This window comes from Nerophis lumbriciformis, linkage group LG21 (genome assembly GCF_033978685.3).
Source record: "Nerophis lumbriciformis linkage group LG21, RoL_Nlum_v2.1, whole genome shotgun sequence".
NCBI lineage: Eukaryota > Metazoa > Chordata > Actinopteri > Syngnathiformes > Syngnathidae > Nerophis > Nerophis lumbriciformis.
This window is the reverse complement of record NC_084568.2, coordinates 43,822,512-43,840,279: the sequence shown is the minus strand read 5'-3', so window position 1 is coordinate 43,840,279 and position 17,768 is coordinate 43,822,512. Positions and strand designations below refer to the sequence as shown.

Genomic DNA, 17,768 nt, shown 5'->3' with positions numbered 1-17,768 from the left:
ATTGTAGGATTTTTAAAGAATTTATTTGTAAATTATGGTGGAAAATAAGTATTTGGTCAATAACAAAAATTCAACTCAATACTTTGTAATATAACCTTTGTTGGCAATAACAGAGGTCAAACGATTACTATAGGTCTTTACCATTTTTGCACACACAGTAGCTGGTATTTTGGCCCATTCCTCCATGCAGATCTTCTCGAGAGCAGTGATGTTTTGGGGCTGTCGCCGAGCAACACAGACTTTCAACTCCCTCCACAGATTTTCTACGGGGTTGAGGTCTGGAGACTGGCTAGGCCACTCCAGGACTTTCAAATGTTTCTTACGGAGCCACTCCTTCGTTGCCCGGGCGTTGTGTTTGGGATCATTGTCATGCTGGAAGACCCAGCCACGTTTCATCTTCAAAGCTCTCACTGATGAAAGGAGGTTTTGGCTCAAAATCTCACGATACATGGCCCCATTCATTCTTTCCTTAACACGGACGGATCAGTCGGCCTGTCCTCTTAGCAGAAAAACAGCCCCAAAGCATGATGTTTCCACCCCCATGCTTCACAGTAGGTATGGTGTTCTTGGGATGCAACTCAGTATTCTTCTTCCTCCAAACACGACGAGTTGAGTTTATACCAAAAAGTTCTATTTTGGTTTCATCCGACCACATGACATTCTCCCAATCCTCTGCTGTATCATCCATGTGCTCTCTGGCAAACTTCAGACGGGCCTGGACATGCACTGGCTGAAGCGGCGGGGACACGTCTGGCACTGCAGGATTTGATTCCCTGTCGGCGTAGTGTGTTACTGATGGTAACCTTTGTTACTTTGGTCCCAGCTCTCTGCAGGTCATTCACCAGGTCCCCCCGTGTGGTTCTGGGATTTTTGCTCACCGTTCTCATGATCATTTTGACCCCACGGGATGAGATCTTGCGTGGAGTCCCAGATCGAGGGAGATTATCAGTGGTCTTGTATGTCTTCCATTTTCTGATAATTGCTCCCACAGTTGATTTTTTCACACCAAGCTGCTTGCCTATTGTAGATTCACTCTTCACAGTCTGGTGCAGGTCTACAATTCTTTTCCTGGTGTCCTTCGACAGCTCTTTGGTCTTGGCCATAGTGGAGTTTGGAGTCTGACTGTTTGAGGCTGTGGACAGGTGTCTTTTATACAGATAACGAGTTCAAACAGGTGCCATTAAGACAGGTAACGAGTGGAGAACAGAAGAGCTTCTTAAAGAAGAAGTTACAGGTCTGTGAGAGCCAGAGATCTTCCTTGTTTGAAGTGACCAAATACTTATTTTCCACCATAATTTACAAATAAATTCTTTAAATTTCCTACAATGTGAATTCCTGGATTTCTTTTTCACATTCTGTCTCTCACAGTTGAAGTGTACCTATGATGAAAATTACAGACCTCTGTCATCATTTTAAGTGGGAGAACTTGCACAATCGGTGACTGACTAAATACTTTTTTGCCCCACTGTATATATATTTATATATATACATATACACACACACACACACACCCTGGCCAAAATATTTTCACTCAATGTGGCTGCTAAGTCAAAAAGTTTGGGACCCATGATCTAGACATTTAAGTGTTGAATAAAAAAGTAATAATAATACAGCGGTACGGAAAGTATCCAGATCCCTTTAAATGTTGCACTCTTTGTTTCATTGCAGCCATTTGCTAAAATCAAAAAAAGTTGGTTTTATTTCTCATGAATGTGCTGCAAAGAGGATTGGGCAAAGTTTGTTGCATCGTATTAATATTCAGAAAGACTTGAGGCGAAGGTGCATCAACTAAGTATTGAGCAAAGGCTGTGAATATGTGTAGCTACTTATTTTTCATACATTTGCAAACATTAGTACATGTTTTCTGTCAAGATGGAGTGCATTAATGAGAATGTTTTTCATTGTTCTGTTTGACTCATTTCACTTAATCAAACCTTTTCTAACTAAATAATACAAGTATGTATGAGTGATGCTGATATGGTATTGGATTAACATCAGTATGGACTAATAGTCAATGCTTCAAAGTGAGAAAGTGTATGAATATTGAGTTCCAGCATCACATTGGTGTAAAAAGTGGTGTTCCCTCAAGGAGTGTATCTGATGACTTTCAAACTCATTCAGGGTATATTAGAAAGATAAAATGTAAGAGCTTGAAAAGTGTATGGAATTTTTGGAGCATTGAGATGAAAAATGTTGGCAAGCACATGTTCTTTCCCCTACTTAATTGGTTGGCTATGAAAGCCCACCTGTGAGCGAGACCCCAGGCTCTAGTGGGCTCTGCCAGACATTCACATCCTATATTATATGTCTTCATTTCCCAAGGTGCATTACTAGACTTTGCCTCTCCTAAAACCCTTAAAACCCTCCAGGGTGTGCATCATGTCTGTCTGTAGCAACTGAAAAGTGCCAGTCTATGCTATCTACCAGAAATGATGGATAATATTGTAATGCTCAATCTCATTACTGTTTGTTTTGTCTCAGACATTAAGTGACATCATCGCCATTGTTCCAGAATGTCATTATCTCTGCATTCTGTCTCAATGGAATTTAAATCTGCCTTGGACGTCACGACACGAGGAAATAATGGCTCCTTTCACAAATGAAATGAATTGGTATCTTTTTTTTTGCTTTCAGACTTCCAGTGGGTTCAAGGAGATGTTTGTGAGGTGCAGCTCATGGTCTACAACCCCATGCCTTATGAGCTTCGAGTGGAGAATGTGGTCAGTGGCATTCATGAGGAAACCTAACTTGTTCACAGATAAGACACAAATACTTCTGACAAGGCACAAGACATTGAGACAATGCATACATGTCCTTTAAAACATATTTTGAAACAGAGTTGTATTTTTTAATTGAAACAACATTGATGTCTAACGTTGGATCCACATTGGTGGTTAGGAAATAACCAACATTCGAAGGTCAAATCAACGTCAATGTTGTCAAATGCATGTTGTTTTAACGTTAAGTTTGAGTTTCTCAATGTCAGGACCTAATTCAACATGTACTCAATGTCGTTTCAATGTCTTGTGCCTGCTGGGTTAGTGCTAAAACATGAACAAACACAGAATAACACGAGTACAGGCATAGGAAAGGTGGAATAACAGACGTCTGGACAAGTCAGATGGCTGCAGGGACACACACGTCTTAGAAGACATGCGTAAAAAGACAGCCAATCAGGGTACTGCTTCACACAAATCTGTGTACAGATACACGCTTTTTTTCACACACACAAATCTACAGACAGATTTTTTAAATTGATCCCACAGGCGAACAGGCAAATTGGGAACAGGTGGGTGCCATGATTGGGTATAAAAGTAGATTCCATGAAATGCTCAGTCATTCACAAACAAGGATGGGGCGAGGGTCACCACTTTGTCAACAAAAGCGTGAGCAAATTGTTGAACAGTTTAAGAAAAACCTTTCTCAACCAGCTATTGCAAGGAATTTACAACTCTACGGTCCGTAATATTATCAAAGGGTTCAGAGAATCTGGAGAAATCACTGCACGTAAGCAGCTAAGCCCGTGACCTTCCATCCCTCAGTCTGTACTGCATCAACAAGCGACATCAGTGTGTAAAGGATATCACCACATGGGCTCAGGAACACTTCAGAAAGCCACTGTCAGTAACTACAGTTGGTCGCTACATCTGTAAGTGCAAGCTAAAACTCTCCTATGCAAGGCGAAAACCGTTTATCAACAACACCCAGAAACGCCGTCGGCTTGGCTGGGCCTGAGCTCATCTAAGATGGACTGATACAAAGTGGAAAAGTGTTCTGTGGTCTGGCGAGTCCACATTTCAAATTGTTTTTGGAAACTGTGGACGTCGTGTCCTCCGGACCAAAGAGGAAAAGAACCATCCGGATTGTTATAGGCGCAAAGTGTAAAAGGCAGCATGTGTGATGGTATGAGGGTGTATTAGTGCCCAAGACATGGGTAACTTACACATCTGTGAAGGCGCCATTAATGCTGAAAGGTACATACAGGTTTTGGAGCAACATATGTTGCCATCCAAGCAACGTTACCATGGACGCCCCTGCTTATTTCAGCAAGACAATGCCAAGCCACGTGTTCCATCAACGTGGCTTCATAGTAAAAGAGTGCGGGTACTAGACTGGCCTGCCTGTAGTCCAGACCTGTCTCCCATTGAAAATGTGTGGCGCATTATGAAGCCTAAAATAGCAGAAGGGAGACCCCCGGACTGTTGAACAACTTAAGCTGTACATCAAGCAAGAATGGGAAATAATTCCACCTGAGAAGCTTCAAAAATGTGTCTCCTCAGTTCCCAAACCTTTACTGAGTGTTGTTAAAAGGAAAGGTGATGTAACACAGTGGTGAACATGCCCTTTCCCAACTTCTTTGTCACGTGTTGCTGCCATCAAATTCTAAAGTTAATGATTATTTGCAAAAAAAAATAAAGTTTATGAGTTTGAACATCAAATATGTTGTCTTTGTAGCATATTCAACTGAATATGGCTTGAAAAGGATTTGCAAATCATTGTATTCCGTTTATATTTACATCTAAAACAATTTCCCAACTCATATGGAAACGGGGTTTGTAGTATTGGTATAGTAATATTGGTATAGTATGTATTGGTATAGTATGTATTAGTATAGTATGAATTAGTATAGTATGTATTATCCTTAGGAGGGCCTGACTTGCGTGGTAGCCCAACAAAAGGTTAAGGTGGTTGTGCTGGATTGTAAAAGAAGTGGATCAACACGAGCGTAAACAATACCAATAACACTGTGATTGTTGGCAATTAACCTTTTCGAGATGGAACACTAATGAAGTATTTCCAATAGGTTACTTAGCGCCACTTGCAGCTAGCGCCTGATATAGTCAAGGACGTCCTGAATGAAAGACTGCTTGGTGAGGTAGTGTCTGCTGGTAAGGATTGATGTCACCTCGCTCTGGGAATGTAAATTCTTTGTCTTGATTGCACTTTGACAGAGCACATTGGGTGTTGTACCACCATGACACATGCATCAACAGCTCGCAGGCTGCAGGCTAGTGGCCTGGTTAATAGCATTTTGTTAGCTTATTTTCTTAAAAGTAAATCTGTGTTATTAGTAATAACATATATTTTTATTATTTTGCTATGTGTAATTAAATGATGGAATGGATTAAGCATATTAATCAAAGAAAGCAGCAATATGATTCAGTTTAAGTTCAAGCTTCAAATGTTCACCAACTACACAGAACAATTACCATCAACATCTTCAACCTTCTTTTTATTAAATAATGATTATTTTTGGTATGTAATTTATTTATTCACTGTTCTGTTACCAACAGAGAACAAGGAAATGGGATAAAGGAGTAGGATTAAATAAGCTCCGCTTCTTGCTTCACCTTTTCACAGGTTGAATTGAATGCTGGGGTTTCAAAAACTATAAGCCATGATCATCAAAGTGATAATAAAGACTTGACATATCTCACTTTGCATGTAGTGAGTTATATCACATATTAGTTCAACATTTTACACCATCTTCTAATTTCAAGACTTTCACCTGTACAATATAATGACAGAGACAAACTGGTGGGAGGAAAACATGCAACTTTTCTCTGACTACAATTAAACATTGGCCTCGTGAATATCAGGAGCATCCACTGAGGCTTTGACCACGAACTTAGTCACTGCTCGGTCTATTTTGGCCTGAGTCGTTGCACTGTTCCCTGACTTCTGCTAGCAACTGTTGTGGGTACTGCCCGCCTCTGAGCCAGTCAGAATCTGTCTGGCATTCACAAATAATAGCGCTAACATGGTTGATGAAAGGTATTAGTTAGTAATTGTCAGAGGTGGGACCAAGTCATTGCTTTGCAAGTCACAAGTAAGTCTCAAGTCTTTGCCCTCAAGTCTGAGTCAAGTCCCGAGTCAAGACAGGCAAGCCCCGAGTCAAGTCCAAAGTCAAGACTGGAAAGTCTCAAATCAAGTCCTAAGTCCTGCATTTTGAGTTTCGAGTCCTTTCAAGTCCTTTTAACCACAGACTAATATATTAACACAGATTGTGTATGCTTTTCAAACGCTGTATTTATTTATTAAAACAAGTGCATTTTAAATTGCAGGAAAGAAAATTGTGCTGACATTGCACTTTATAATAGCACTATTAACCAGTCATTTTAAACATTAACTCATTCCTTTACAGAACAAACACATTGAAAAATAAAGTGCAAATGTACTTATTTGTACAAAAGTGTTAACATTGAAAAAACATGACATATACGTGAACATAACAAAAAAGTTGTACTTTTTATATGTCAGGGCCCTATGCTGCATTGCATTTGCAAAAGACCAAATTAGCCAAGAGTCTGTCAGTCATTTGTGCACGATGGGGGCGTAGTATGATGCCACCATGGCTGAAAACTCGCTCCACTGGAGCACTGGAGGCAGGCACTGCCAAGACTCTCATGGCCACTCGGAACAGTGAAGGAAGAGTCTTCATGTTCAATGCCCACAACAAAAGGGGGAGAGAGTTGTTTTGGGTTGGTGCACTACTTGTAAGTGTATCTTGTGTTTTTTATGTTGATTTCATTAAAAAAAGAAAAAAAAAAGAAAAAATTCTTGTGCGGCCCAATACCAATCGATCCACGGACCAGTACCGGGCCGTGGCCCGGTGGTTGGGGACCACTGAGGTAAACAACCAACAGTATGTCAGAAAGCTAGCTAAAACGGTACACATATTCATAATATAGTATACATTTTAACTGACCTTTATTTGACTATTTTTGTCTTTTTTTAGGTGGCTAAAATACGCGGTGCTGCTGACCGCCGTCTAACGTTACGTGTGATATATTGACTAACGTAACCCTGCTTAAAAAAAAATCACTGAACAAAAAGTATGAATAAGGTAGTGAACTGCAACAGATTCCCGTGTTTGCAATAACGTTATAACGTTAGCAGTGAGTTTACAGCCTCACTGATTTAACTACACAGCAAATAAAAGTCACGTTACTTAGCCAATAAACGTTATCTTACATTCAAAACTTACCCTTCTTTGTGCAACTTCAAATGCCGGACAAAGTTGGAAGTTGTTGCCTCTCCATCAGTAATTTTCGAACCGCATGTGTTGCATACTGCAAACCGTTTTGTGTTGACCACCTCGTAATTTTTATACCCAAACGAAATTATTTTAGGTATCATTTTTTGTTCACTGGCGTGTGGTTTGGACATGTCTTCTTCGTTGGTTGTCCTGCAATTTGATTGGATGAATGCTGTGTGATGAAAACAAAGTAGATCTAATTTGATTGGCTGTTGTACTGAGAGCACACCAGCTGACACACGCAACGCTGATAGACAAGTACACAATGAAAAATACGGAGCGCTCCCGAATAACTTTTTCATCTTTGGGTTTTGGGGAAAGTAGCAAGTCATGTCAAGTCATGTCAATTCAAAAGGCTCAAGTCCAAGTGAAGTCACAAGTCATTGATGTTAAAGTCTAAGTCGAGTTGCAAGTCTTTTTACATTTTGTCAAGTCGAGTCTAAAGTCATCAAATTCATGACTCGAGTCTGACTCGAGTCCAAGTCATGTGACTCGAGTCCACACCTCTGGTACTTGTTGTATTCAGATGACTGCTGCTGGGATGAGTTCAACAACACAACATTTACTGTAGTTATTGCATGATGTTTTAGCATATTGCTCGAATGTCCTCCAACCTTGCAATTATTACAAGAAGCACTGTTGCCATCTTTTCTTGTAAACAAGTCTATGGATGTTGTCATTCATCATCACAACTGCACTGTTTGGTTTGTTTTGGAAGATGTTGGGCCTCTTATCCGAGTAGGCTTCATCAGACTTAGATTGATCAGGTCTACTTAGCGGCCAAAACCCAAAATGTTTATACTCCAAAAACCATTTCTTGTAAAATGTAGGCCAACCTTGCACTGGGAACCCTTTCTGAAAAAGAACCGCTTTTCGATTCCCATCCCAACGTATACGCACAGCAGTCCTGTTATAATGTGTTTATGAAGGAAGGGTGTGTTGTTGGTCTGGGGCTGCATGAGTGCTGACTGGCACTGTGCTTCAATGAGGTGACAAGCAGATACCAAACACCTCCTCTTCTTAGTTGGATCCAATCTTCATTTTTATGAGAAAACAGACTGTAGTATATTTTGTAAGATATTCCCTTTGTCTTTTGTACTCAGGGTTTAATGACCTCCGGGGTGGAGTTTGAGTCCCTCCCCGCCGCCCTGTCGCTGCCCGCAGAGTCTGGGCTCTACCCCGTCACCCTGGTGGGCGTGCCAAGAACCGCTGGCAACATCACCGTCAACGGTGAGTTCCTCTGATCTGCGATGAAGCCACGCCCTGTTGACTCATATTTGCATGTGATGGAAGGATACCACACCTCAGTGTTTGGTGTGACCAGCGACTGCCTGCTGGAGGGTCTACCCGGCGTGAAAACAGACGGGTGCCTGCTGGAGGTGGTTCCTTCGCTTCCTCGTCTGCAGCTCAGTACATCACTGCCACGGTGAGAGGATCGTTATGTACCAAGTTTCTTAATTTGACTCATATTGTGGTGCAAACCCACACCAATATTTTTGTAACAATGAGGCTAGGAGTGTCCTGGTCTGATAATGATATCTCCTACACCAGGGGTCGGCAACCCGCGGCTCTTTAGCGCCGCCCTAGTGGCTCTCTGGAGCTTTTTCAGAAATGTATGAAAAATGGAAAAAGATGAGTGGAAAAAAATCTATTTTTTGTTTTAATATGGTTTCTGTAGGAGGACAAACATGACACAAACCTCCCTAATTGTTATAAAGCACACTGTTTATATTAAACATGCTTCACTGATTCCAGTATTTGGCGAGCGCCGTTTTGTCCTACTAATTTTGGCGGTCCTTGAACTCACCGTAGTTTGTTTACATGTATAACTTTCTCCGACTTTCTAGGACGTGTTTTATGCCACTTCTTTTTCTGTCTCATTTTGTCCACCAAACTTTTAAGGTTGTGCATGAAAGGTGAGTTTTGTTGATGTTATTGACTTGTGTGGAGTGCTAATCAGACATATTTGGTCACTGCATGACTGCAAGCTAATCGATGCTAACAGGCTATTTAGGCTAGCTATATGTACATATTGCATCATTATGCCTCATTTGTAGCTATATTTGAGCTCATTTACTTTCCTTTAAGTCCTCTTAATTCAATTTATATCTCATGACACACTATCTGTATATAATATGGCTTTTAATTTTTTGCGGCTCCAGACAGATTTGTTTTGTATTTTTGGTCCAATATGGCTCTTTCAACATTTTGGGTTGCCGACCCCTGCCCTACACGAACTAACTCGTCGAGAGGATTCAACCCATTCCTACCCAATTTCACCCATATAAACTATACAAATGCACCATGCTAAATTGCATTTGTGTCATAGTGTTAGCAAAAACAATGAATTAGCTTGATCACCATAAAACTTGGGAATCCAATAACTCAGGTCTATTATTTCAGAGCATAACTAAACTTATTGGTTTTGAGAGGTGTCATGTTCCAATATTGATCTCGGATATTGGCGTCACAAACTCACATCATTGCGGAAGTTGTGACGACGTGCAGGTAAGAGTCTTTAATTATTCCGAATAAAACAGGAATCGTGCAGCAGGGAAGCGCACGGGAAGGCTGTGCGAGATTAGCATCGACCATCGTCAACGATCCAGCCCCAAGTGAAAAGCCAGGCTGACATATATTGTCTGATTGGCAACCCACGCTCAGGCCAACAACGCCTCTTAGTGTTTCAGTACAACAGTTTGGCCAACCAAAATAAAGAGGAGTGACACCTCTCACATTGAATACACAATATATACAGCCTTTGTTCAGTTCAATGAGATAACAAAGCATTTGAGCTAGTATTGATGTTATTTGAACACTGATACAGTTAAATAAAGGAGTGAACATCCCAGTCAACAAAGTAAAGACTTTCTAAACAAGTTGTGACTACGTTCACTGCATTAACTGATGAACGCTGTGTTGAGAAAATGAAAGCAACATCAAATACTTTTCTGTATACTTTTAGTGCATGTAGCATGCAGCATGTATATGCTGCTCATGTTTTTTTTGGGGCGGTATAGCTCGGTTGGTAGAGTGGCCGTGCCAGCAACTTGAGGGTTCCAGGTTCGATCCCAGCGTCTGCCATCCGAGTCACTGCCGTGTCCTTGTGCAAGACACTTTACCCACCTGCTCCCAGTGCCACCCACACTGCTTTAAATGTAGCTTAGATGTTGGCTTTCACTATGTAAAGCGCTTTGAGTCACTAGAGAAAAGCGCTATATAAATATAATTCACTTCACTAGTGTGGGGACAAGTGTCTCCAATATTGTCCACACCTGTCTCCATCTAAACACAGCTGTGCGCTCTTAAACACACGGCGGGAAAAGAGGGAAAATTTGGTTAAACCGAGCTCTTGGCTCCGTTTACTCAGAGGGGAAATCTCCGGAGCAAAGTCTGTGTAGTTAGTCCGTCATGCGTCTGACTTCCCGTTGCCGAAAATGCATTAACAAATCGCGGGTTTTTGGTAATTAAAAAATTAGACGGTATTGCTAACCGTCTGGAATTTTATCGTGAATTATTATTATATCGTTTATTGTTACATCCCTCGTCCATTAACAAGTAAAAAGTCAGTGTTGGTCACGGCATGTTCTTGCCGCTGATTCTGGTCAATTTTTGAGGGGAAGACGGCAAATGACTGGGTGGTCGCGGCAGAGCTCTATAATGGCTTTCTCAATGTAAAGGGTTTTGAGTCAGTAGAGAAAAAGTGCTATATAATCTAAATATAATTCATTTAACTTCACTGATATCATATTGGATTTTTATCAATATCGGCCAATACTCAGAGCTCCATTATCAGCATCGGAAGTGAAAAAGAAATGGCCGGAGTGATTCTGCACAAGTTCCAAGTACTTTTGACCTAATTGTGATCAAAATAAACACATGCTCTTCAATAAATGCTTTTTGTGGATGTGGCACATGTTTTTTTTCTATCTAACAAATACGCTTTTGTGATTTTGCCACGTCTTTTGTGAAGTTGAAGTAAAAAGCAGGGATCCCAGCGAGAAGACGACATTAAAGCCACTTGATTGAGTTTAGGCACACATCACACAGGCTTCTCTTCCCTGCACGCAACATGAGAGGTTGAATTACGGCAAGGAAACACGCATCAACATCCTCACTTTCAAGTGCAGCACTTTTTCATGCGGGGAATCTTTTTGTTCTTTCTTTTGGGTTTGCTAGAGAATACAAATGGTCTGAGAGACCTTCAGTTTTGAGGCTCCTCTGTATTCAAAGCCTCTTTGTTTTTGTTTCCTCTGCAGCAGAATCAAATGACAACATTCACACTTGAGTGTTTCTTGTTTATATTTATGCGACAACATTCACACTTGAGTGTTTCTTGTTTATATTTATGCTTCATGCAGGACGGCGCACACCCCCCCGCCCATGTCCAAGGAGGAGCTGTCCAGCACAGTCTCTGTCCAGCTCTTCAACGGCGAGAGCCAGCAGATGACCATCACCTTGGAGAATATCGGCTCGGAGGATATCGAGAGCCTGGAGCTCAGCTCCAAGATTGTTAGCACCAAAGGTTAGCAACACACTTGAAACATCTGAATACTGACATAGATCAAATATATAGGAAATCCTACAAATGAACACAAAATGACGAGCGTTTTTAACACGGTCACTTGGAGCTGGACCATTATAGCAAAAATGATAGCCACAATTATTTTTGATTGATATTTTAATAACACGACTATTCATACATTTCAAAACATTAGTCTTTATTTTACCACCAAAACTTAGCTTTATTTTTTTTTTTTATCCGGTCCAGTGACTCAGACAAATCATATTGTTGATGTAGAGATTTACTTTACAAAAGAGAAGTGTGGGATACTTCTCTTGTTGCCTTATTCCTATTTGACTTTAGTAAATGGATTTATTTCTTGTTTTGACCAGAGCAGGAGGGGATAGAAGGAAAGACAGAGGGGGAAATTGCAGGTACAAGAGGGGGATAAGGTCTATTCAGGTGTACTGGAGAGGAGGCTACGCCGTATAGTCGAACCTCGGATTCAGGAGGAACAGTGTGGTTTTCGTCCTGGTCGTGGAACTGTGGACCAGCTCTATACTCTGGGCAGGGTCCTTGAGGGTGCATGGGAGTTTGCCCAACCAGTCTACATGTGCTTTGTGGACTTGGAGAAGGCATTCGACCGTGTACCCCGGGAAGTCCTGTGGGGAGTGCTCAGAGAGTATGGGGTATCGGACTGTCTGATTTTGGCGTTCCGCTCCCTGTATGATCAGTGTCAGAGCTTGGTCCGCATTGCCGGTAGTAAGTCGGACACGTTTCCAGTGAGGGTTGGACTCCGCCAAGGCTGCCCTTTGTCACCCATTCTATTCATAACCTTTATGGACAGAATTTCTAGGCGCAGTCAAGGCGTTGAGGGGATCCGGTTTGATGGCTGCAGGATTAGGTCTCTGCTTTTTGCAGATGATGTGGTCCTGATGGCTTCATCTGGCCAGGATCTTCAGCTCTCACTGGATCGGTTCGCAGCCGAGTGTGAAGCAACTGGGATGGGAATCAGCACCTCCAAGTCCGAGTCCATGGTTCTCGCCCGGAAAAGGGTGGAGTGCCATCTCCGGGTTGGGGAGGAAATCTTGCCCCAAGTGGAGGAGTTCAAGTACCTCGGAGTCTTGTTCACGAGTGAGGGAAGAGTGGATGGTGAGATCGACAAGCGGATCGGTGCGGCGTCTTCAGTAATGCGGACGCTGTATCGATCCGTTGTGGTGAAGAAGGAGCTGAGCCGGAAGGCAAAGCTCTCAATTTACCGGTCGATCTACGTTCCCATCCTTACCTATGGTCATGAGCTTTGGGTCATGACCGAAAGGACAAGATCACGGGTACAAGCGGCCGGAATGAGTTTCCTCCGCCGGGTGGTGGGTCTCTCCCTTAGAGATAGGGTGAGAAGCTCTGCCATCCGGGGGGAGCTCAAAGTAAAGCCGCTGCTCCTCCACATGGAGAGGAGCCAGATGAGGTGGTTCGGGCATCTGGTCAGAATGCCACCTGAACGCCTCCCTAGGGAGGTGTTTCGGGCACGTCCGACCGGTAGGAGGCCACGGGGAAGACCCAGGACACGTTGGGAAGACTATGTCTCCCGGCTGGCCTGGGAACGCCTCGGGATCCCCCGGGAGGAGCTGGACCAAGTGGCTGGGGAGAGAAAAGTCTGGGCTTCTCTGCTTAGGCTGCTGCCCCCGCGACCCGACCTCGGATAAGCGGAAGAAGATGCATGGAAGAGGGGGATAAGACATTGAGACAACAGCAGCAAATAGGATATGTACAAATATGTTACAAGAAATGCTATCAAAGAAGTAAATATTAATAACACAGAAGTGACAATAAAGATTATTGCGCTACTGATGGAGTAATACAAATAGCACCGTTGATAATGAATAATAATGACCTCTATTATCAACATTACAATTGTTTCAAATGCAACAATACTTATATGTAATAACTTCAATTACAAGAGAAATCAGATACATGGATGGGAAGAAACAGAAGAGAACTAACTATACTAACCTTTTTGAATTCAATTGAATGATTTATTTCAAACCTGCACAATACAACACACTTTTTTTTTTTTACATTTTGGCAGAGACATTTATGCAAGGCTTGAAAAGGGGTTGGAGGAAGCAAATGCTTATAATATCCCAACCCCTCTCTCTCATTCCACATTTAACATAAACAATAAAATACAAGAACAATACTATACAAACAAAAACAAGAAAAGCTCCTGTACACTAACAATACAATAGTACCACTGTTACTATGAGACAAGACGAGACAAAACACACACACACACACACACACACACACACACACACACACACACACACACACACACACACACACACACACACACACACACACACACACACACACACAGGCCCAAACACTCTCTGACCACACACCTCTCTCCAATGGCTCTGTGCTGAGGGCATCACTCTCTTTCCTCCTTGTACTTCTTCAGTACTTCTTTTTTAAACAGTCTTTTAAATGTAATCATGTTAGAACAGGTTTTTAACTCGTCCCCTAAGTTGTTCCACAGACTGACTCCACGCACTGAAATGCACATTGATTTTAAAGTTGTTCTAAATTCAGGCAAATATAATTAGTAGTTTCCTCTTAGACTGTAACTATGGTGAGCATCTCTATCCTGGAGTAGGTTCTGTATATTGGATGGTAGAGAGTTTTGGGATGCCTTAAACATAATTTGAGCAGTTTTAAAATTGATCACATCGTACAGTTGAAGTTGCTTTAACTCCATGAATAGTGGATTTGAATGATGTCTGTAGTGAACATTGGACACAATCCTAATGGCCTTTTTCTGCAGAGTGACTAAAGGCTGGAGATGAGATTTATAACAATTTCTTCCCCAGACTTCAACACAATAGATGAAATATGACATAATAAATGAATGATACAATAACAGCAGAGCATTGCTGTTCAATAAATGACATCATCTCCTCATCATACCAACACATTTAGCAACTTTTGTCCTCAGGTAACTTATATGAGATATTTTCATCTATTAACACTCCTAAGAATGAATTTTGTTGAACATATTCTATTTGTGTATCATCAATAACAATCCTGATGGGTATTTCACTTTTGCCATTGCTATAGTAAAATAGTTTAAGCACAAAACATTTTCAATAAAAAACATATCAATACAAATTATAACATATATAAATTAGTAACAGATAAAGCACAAGTGAATGAACATATTCAAAAACAATAACATTCAGTTTTCGGTATTGTTTTTAATTCCATTTTCTTTTGAACTTTTACACTTATTTTACCACCATAAAATGTGCACTTTTTGTGTCAAATAAAATTGTATAAAATGTTTCTTAATTAAATGCAAATATCCTCACATTTGTTGGCGTAATTTTGAGCAGTATTTAAGGGCAAAGCATATTATATTGTGTGAATGTATCAATAAGTAAGGTACCTTTTTAAAACCTTTATTTTGTTAGTGCAGTCAGACTGGGCTATTATTGTGAAGGGGCACATGTGTTGTGCTGTTGTTCTCAGCTTGACGAGCAAAGAAAGAACGAGAGGCTGTTTTTTTTGTTAAAAAATAAATACATAAAAAGAGAGCGCGCCTGCAGGATGTTGTCTTCTGATTTTACATGGATGATGTTGTTCACAACAACACAAATGTGGAGGTGTTTTTCTTGCCAGCTTTAGCTTCCTACTTTAGTCACTGCTTCAAGTGACCGTATCCACATTGTTTGGTTTGGGATGAATGAGCGGTCCCAGACACATTCACCTGCCTGCATGCTCACATCTTAGTTGCACACCTGCCTGCATGCTCACATCTTAGTTGCACACCTGCCTGCATGCTCACATCTTAGTTGCACACCTGCCCGCATGCTCACATCTTAGTTGCACACCTGCCTGCATGCTCACATCTTAGTTGCACACCTGCCCGCATGCTCACATCTTAGTTGCACACCTGCCTGCATGCTCACATCTTAGTTGCACACAAGCCTGCATGCTCACATCTTAGTTGCACACCCGCCTGCATGCTCACATCTTAGTTGCACACCTGCCTGCATGCTCACATCTTAGTTGCACACCTGCCTGCATGCTCACATCTTAGTTGCACACCTGCCTGCATGCTCACATCTTAGTTGCGCACCTGCCTGCATGCTCACATCTTAGTTGCACACCTGCCTGCATGCTCACATCTTAGTTGCACACCTGCCTGCATGCTCACATCTTAGTTGCACACCTGCCTGCATGCTCACATCTTAGTTTACACACCTGCCTGCATGCTCACATCTTAGTTGCACACCTGCCTGCATGCTCACATCTTAGTTGCGCACCTGCCTGCATGCTCACATCTTAGTTGCACACCTGCCTGCATGCTCACATCTTAGTCGCACACCTGCGTGCATGCTCACATCTTAGTCGCACACCTGCCTGCATGCTCACATCTTAGTTGCACACCTGCCTGCATGCTCACATCTTAGTTGCACACCTGCCTGCATGCTCACATCTTAGTTGCACACCTGCCTGCATGCTCACATCTTAGTTGCACACCTGCCTGCCTGCTCACATCTTTGCAGAAGCTGGTCATTATTTGACAGTCTCGCCTGTTTTTTTTTGGCCTTGGTTCTCAGTCGGTGTGAAAAATTCCCTTCCATTTTTAGCCAGAGTCTTCTCTTCGCCTGCTATAAATGATTCTTTTATGTGGCAGGTTAACTGCACTCACTTTGCTAATATTGCTTTAGAATGACCTTAAAAGTGCGGCCTAGGTAGTTTTTCCATGAGTGGAAGTTATTTTCACTTGCTTGTCTCCTTCTGAAAAGCCTGTCAGGTCATGGCGGGGAAATTCTACCATTTGCTTTCTGATAATATAAAGAGGCAGACGTGTGGAGCATGACCAATTAAAGGTCAGCTTTCTAGTCTGCTGCGCTCTGCCTCATCACACCACCATGTGCTCATCCCGGGCCACTCTGAAGTCTGCTTCCAACCTGCCACCGGGGCCACTCTGAAGTCTGTGCGACCATTGGAAGACACGGGGAACAAAAGATCTCTGCCACCCTGACAACTTTCCAGTCAGCAAAATGAATATTGCCTTCTCATAGCTGGCCGTGGTCTTCTGACTAAGGATGTTTTCATGGAGGCGCCCCGATCCAGTGTTGATATCGGGTGATATCGGCTTGAGTGAAAAATGGCCGATATAAGTTCCGATAATACCAGGAGAGCCAGTTAACATCTAAATGTCCTCCAATAATAACACAATGTATTCTGTTTTACATTTACAAAAGGTAAACATGCTAGGCTATAGGAGCTAGCAGCTAAGCCTACAATAGCACAACAGCAGACATACGTGATAATTCACGGCATATTATTTGCAATGAAACATTTTCTCGAAATGTCCCTAGTTTTAAGAGCCATTTACTTATATTTGTGTCATGTAATTCCAAGGACGCTTCATTTAAGAATTGCAAGTTGATTCATGCTCAATGTTGGAATACAACACTTATTATTATCTTAAAAGTCCTGCTACTTTCTAGTTATCCATCCATCCATCTTCTTCCGCTTATCCGAGGTCGGGTCGCGGGGGCAGCAGCCTAAGCAGGGAAGCCCAGACTTCCCTCTCCCCAGCCACTTGGTCCAGCTCCTCCCGGGGGATCCCGAGGCGTTCCCAGGCCAGCCGGGAGACGTAGTCTTCCCAACGTGTCCTGGGTCTTCCCCATGGCCTCCTACCGGTCGGACGTGCCCTAAACACCTCCCAAGGGAGGTGATCGGGTGGCATCCTGACCAGACGCCCGAACCACCTCATCTGGCTCCTCTCCATGTGGAGGAGCAGCAGCTTTACTTTGAGCTCCCCCCGGATGACAGAGCTTCTCACCCTATCTCTAAGGGAGAGACCCAAACTCATTTGGGCCGCTTGTACCCGTGATCTTGTCCTTTCGGTCATAACCCAAAGCTCATGACCATAGGTGAGGATGGGAACGTAGATCGACCGGTAAATTGAGAGCTTTGCCTTCCGGCTCAGCTCCTTCTTCACCACAACGGATCGATACAGCGTCCACATTACTGAAGATGCCGCACCGATCCGCCTGTCCATCTCACCATCCACTCTTCCCTCACTCGTGAACAAGACTTTCTAGTTATACAAATCTTAATTTAGGATGTTCTTTTTTTTTTTTAGTAAAATCTAGTCTTTTTATATTATTTACTTTTATACTACTTTTAAAGATCTTTTTTCGCAGT

General features: G+C 42.3%; 1 protein-coding gene across 3 annotated transcripts in view; it reads left to right on the top strand.

Annotated features, from left to right (window-relative positions):
• trappc9 (trafficking protein particle complex subunit 9) overlaps positions 1-17,768 on the top strand; it is a 241,169-nt gene that overhangs the window by 59,651 nt on the left and 163,750 nt on the right. For all 3 annotated transcript variants that reach the window (XR_012051061.1, XM_072915618.1, XM_072915617.1), the window contains 4 exons: positions 2,635-2,720; positions 8,143-8,269; positions 8,333-8,465; positions 11,401-11,564. Coding sequence is in view for 2 of the 3 variants with exons in the window: in XM_072915618.1 (XP_072771719.1) it covers positions 2,635-2,720; positions 8,143-8,269; positions 8,333-8,465; positions 11,401-11,564 (510 nt within the window). In the remaining variant the exon portion in view is untranslated. The remainder of the gene's footprint in view (positions 1-2,634; positions 2,721-8,142; positions 8,270-8,332; positions 8,466-11,400; positions 11,565-17,768) is intronic.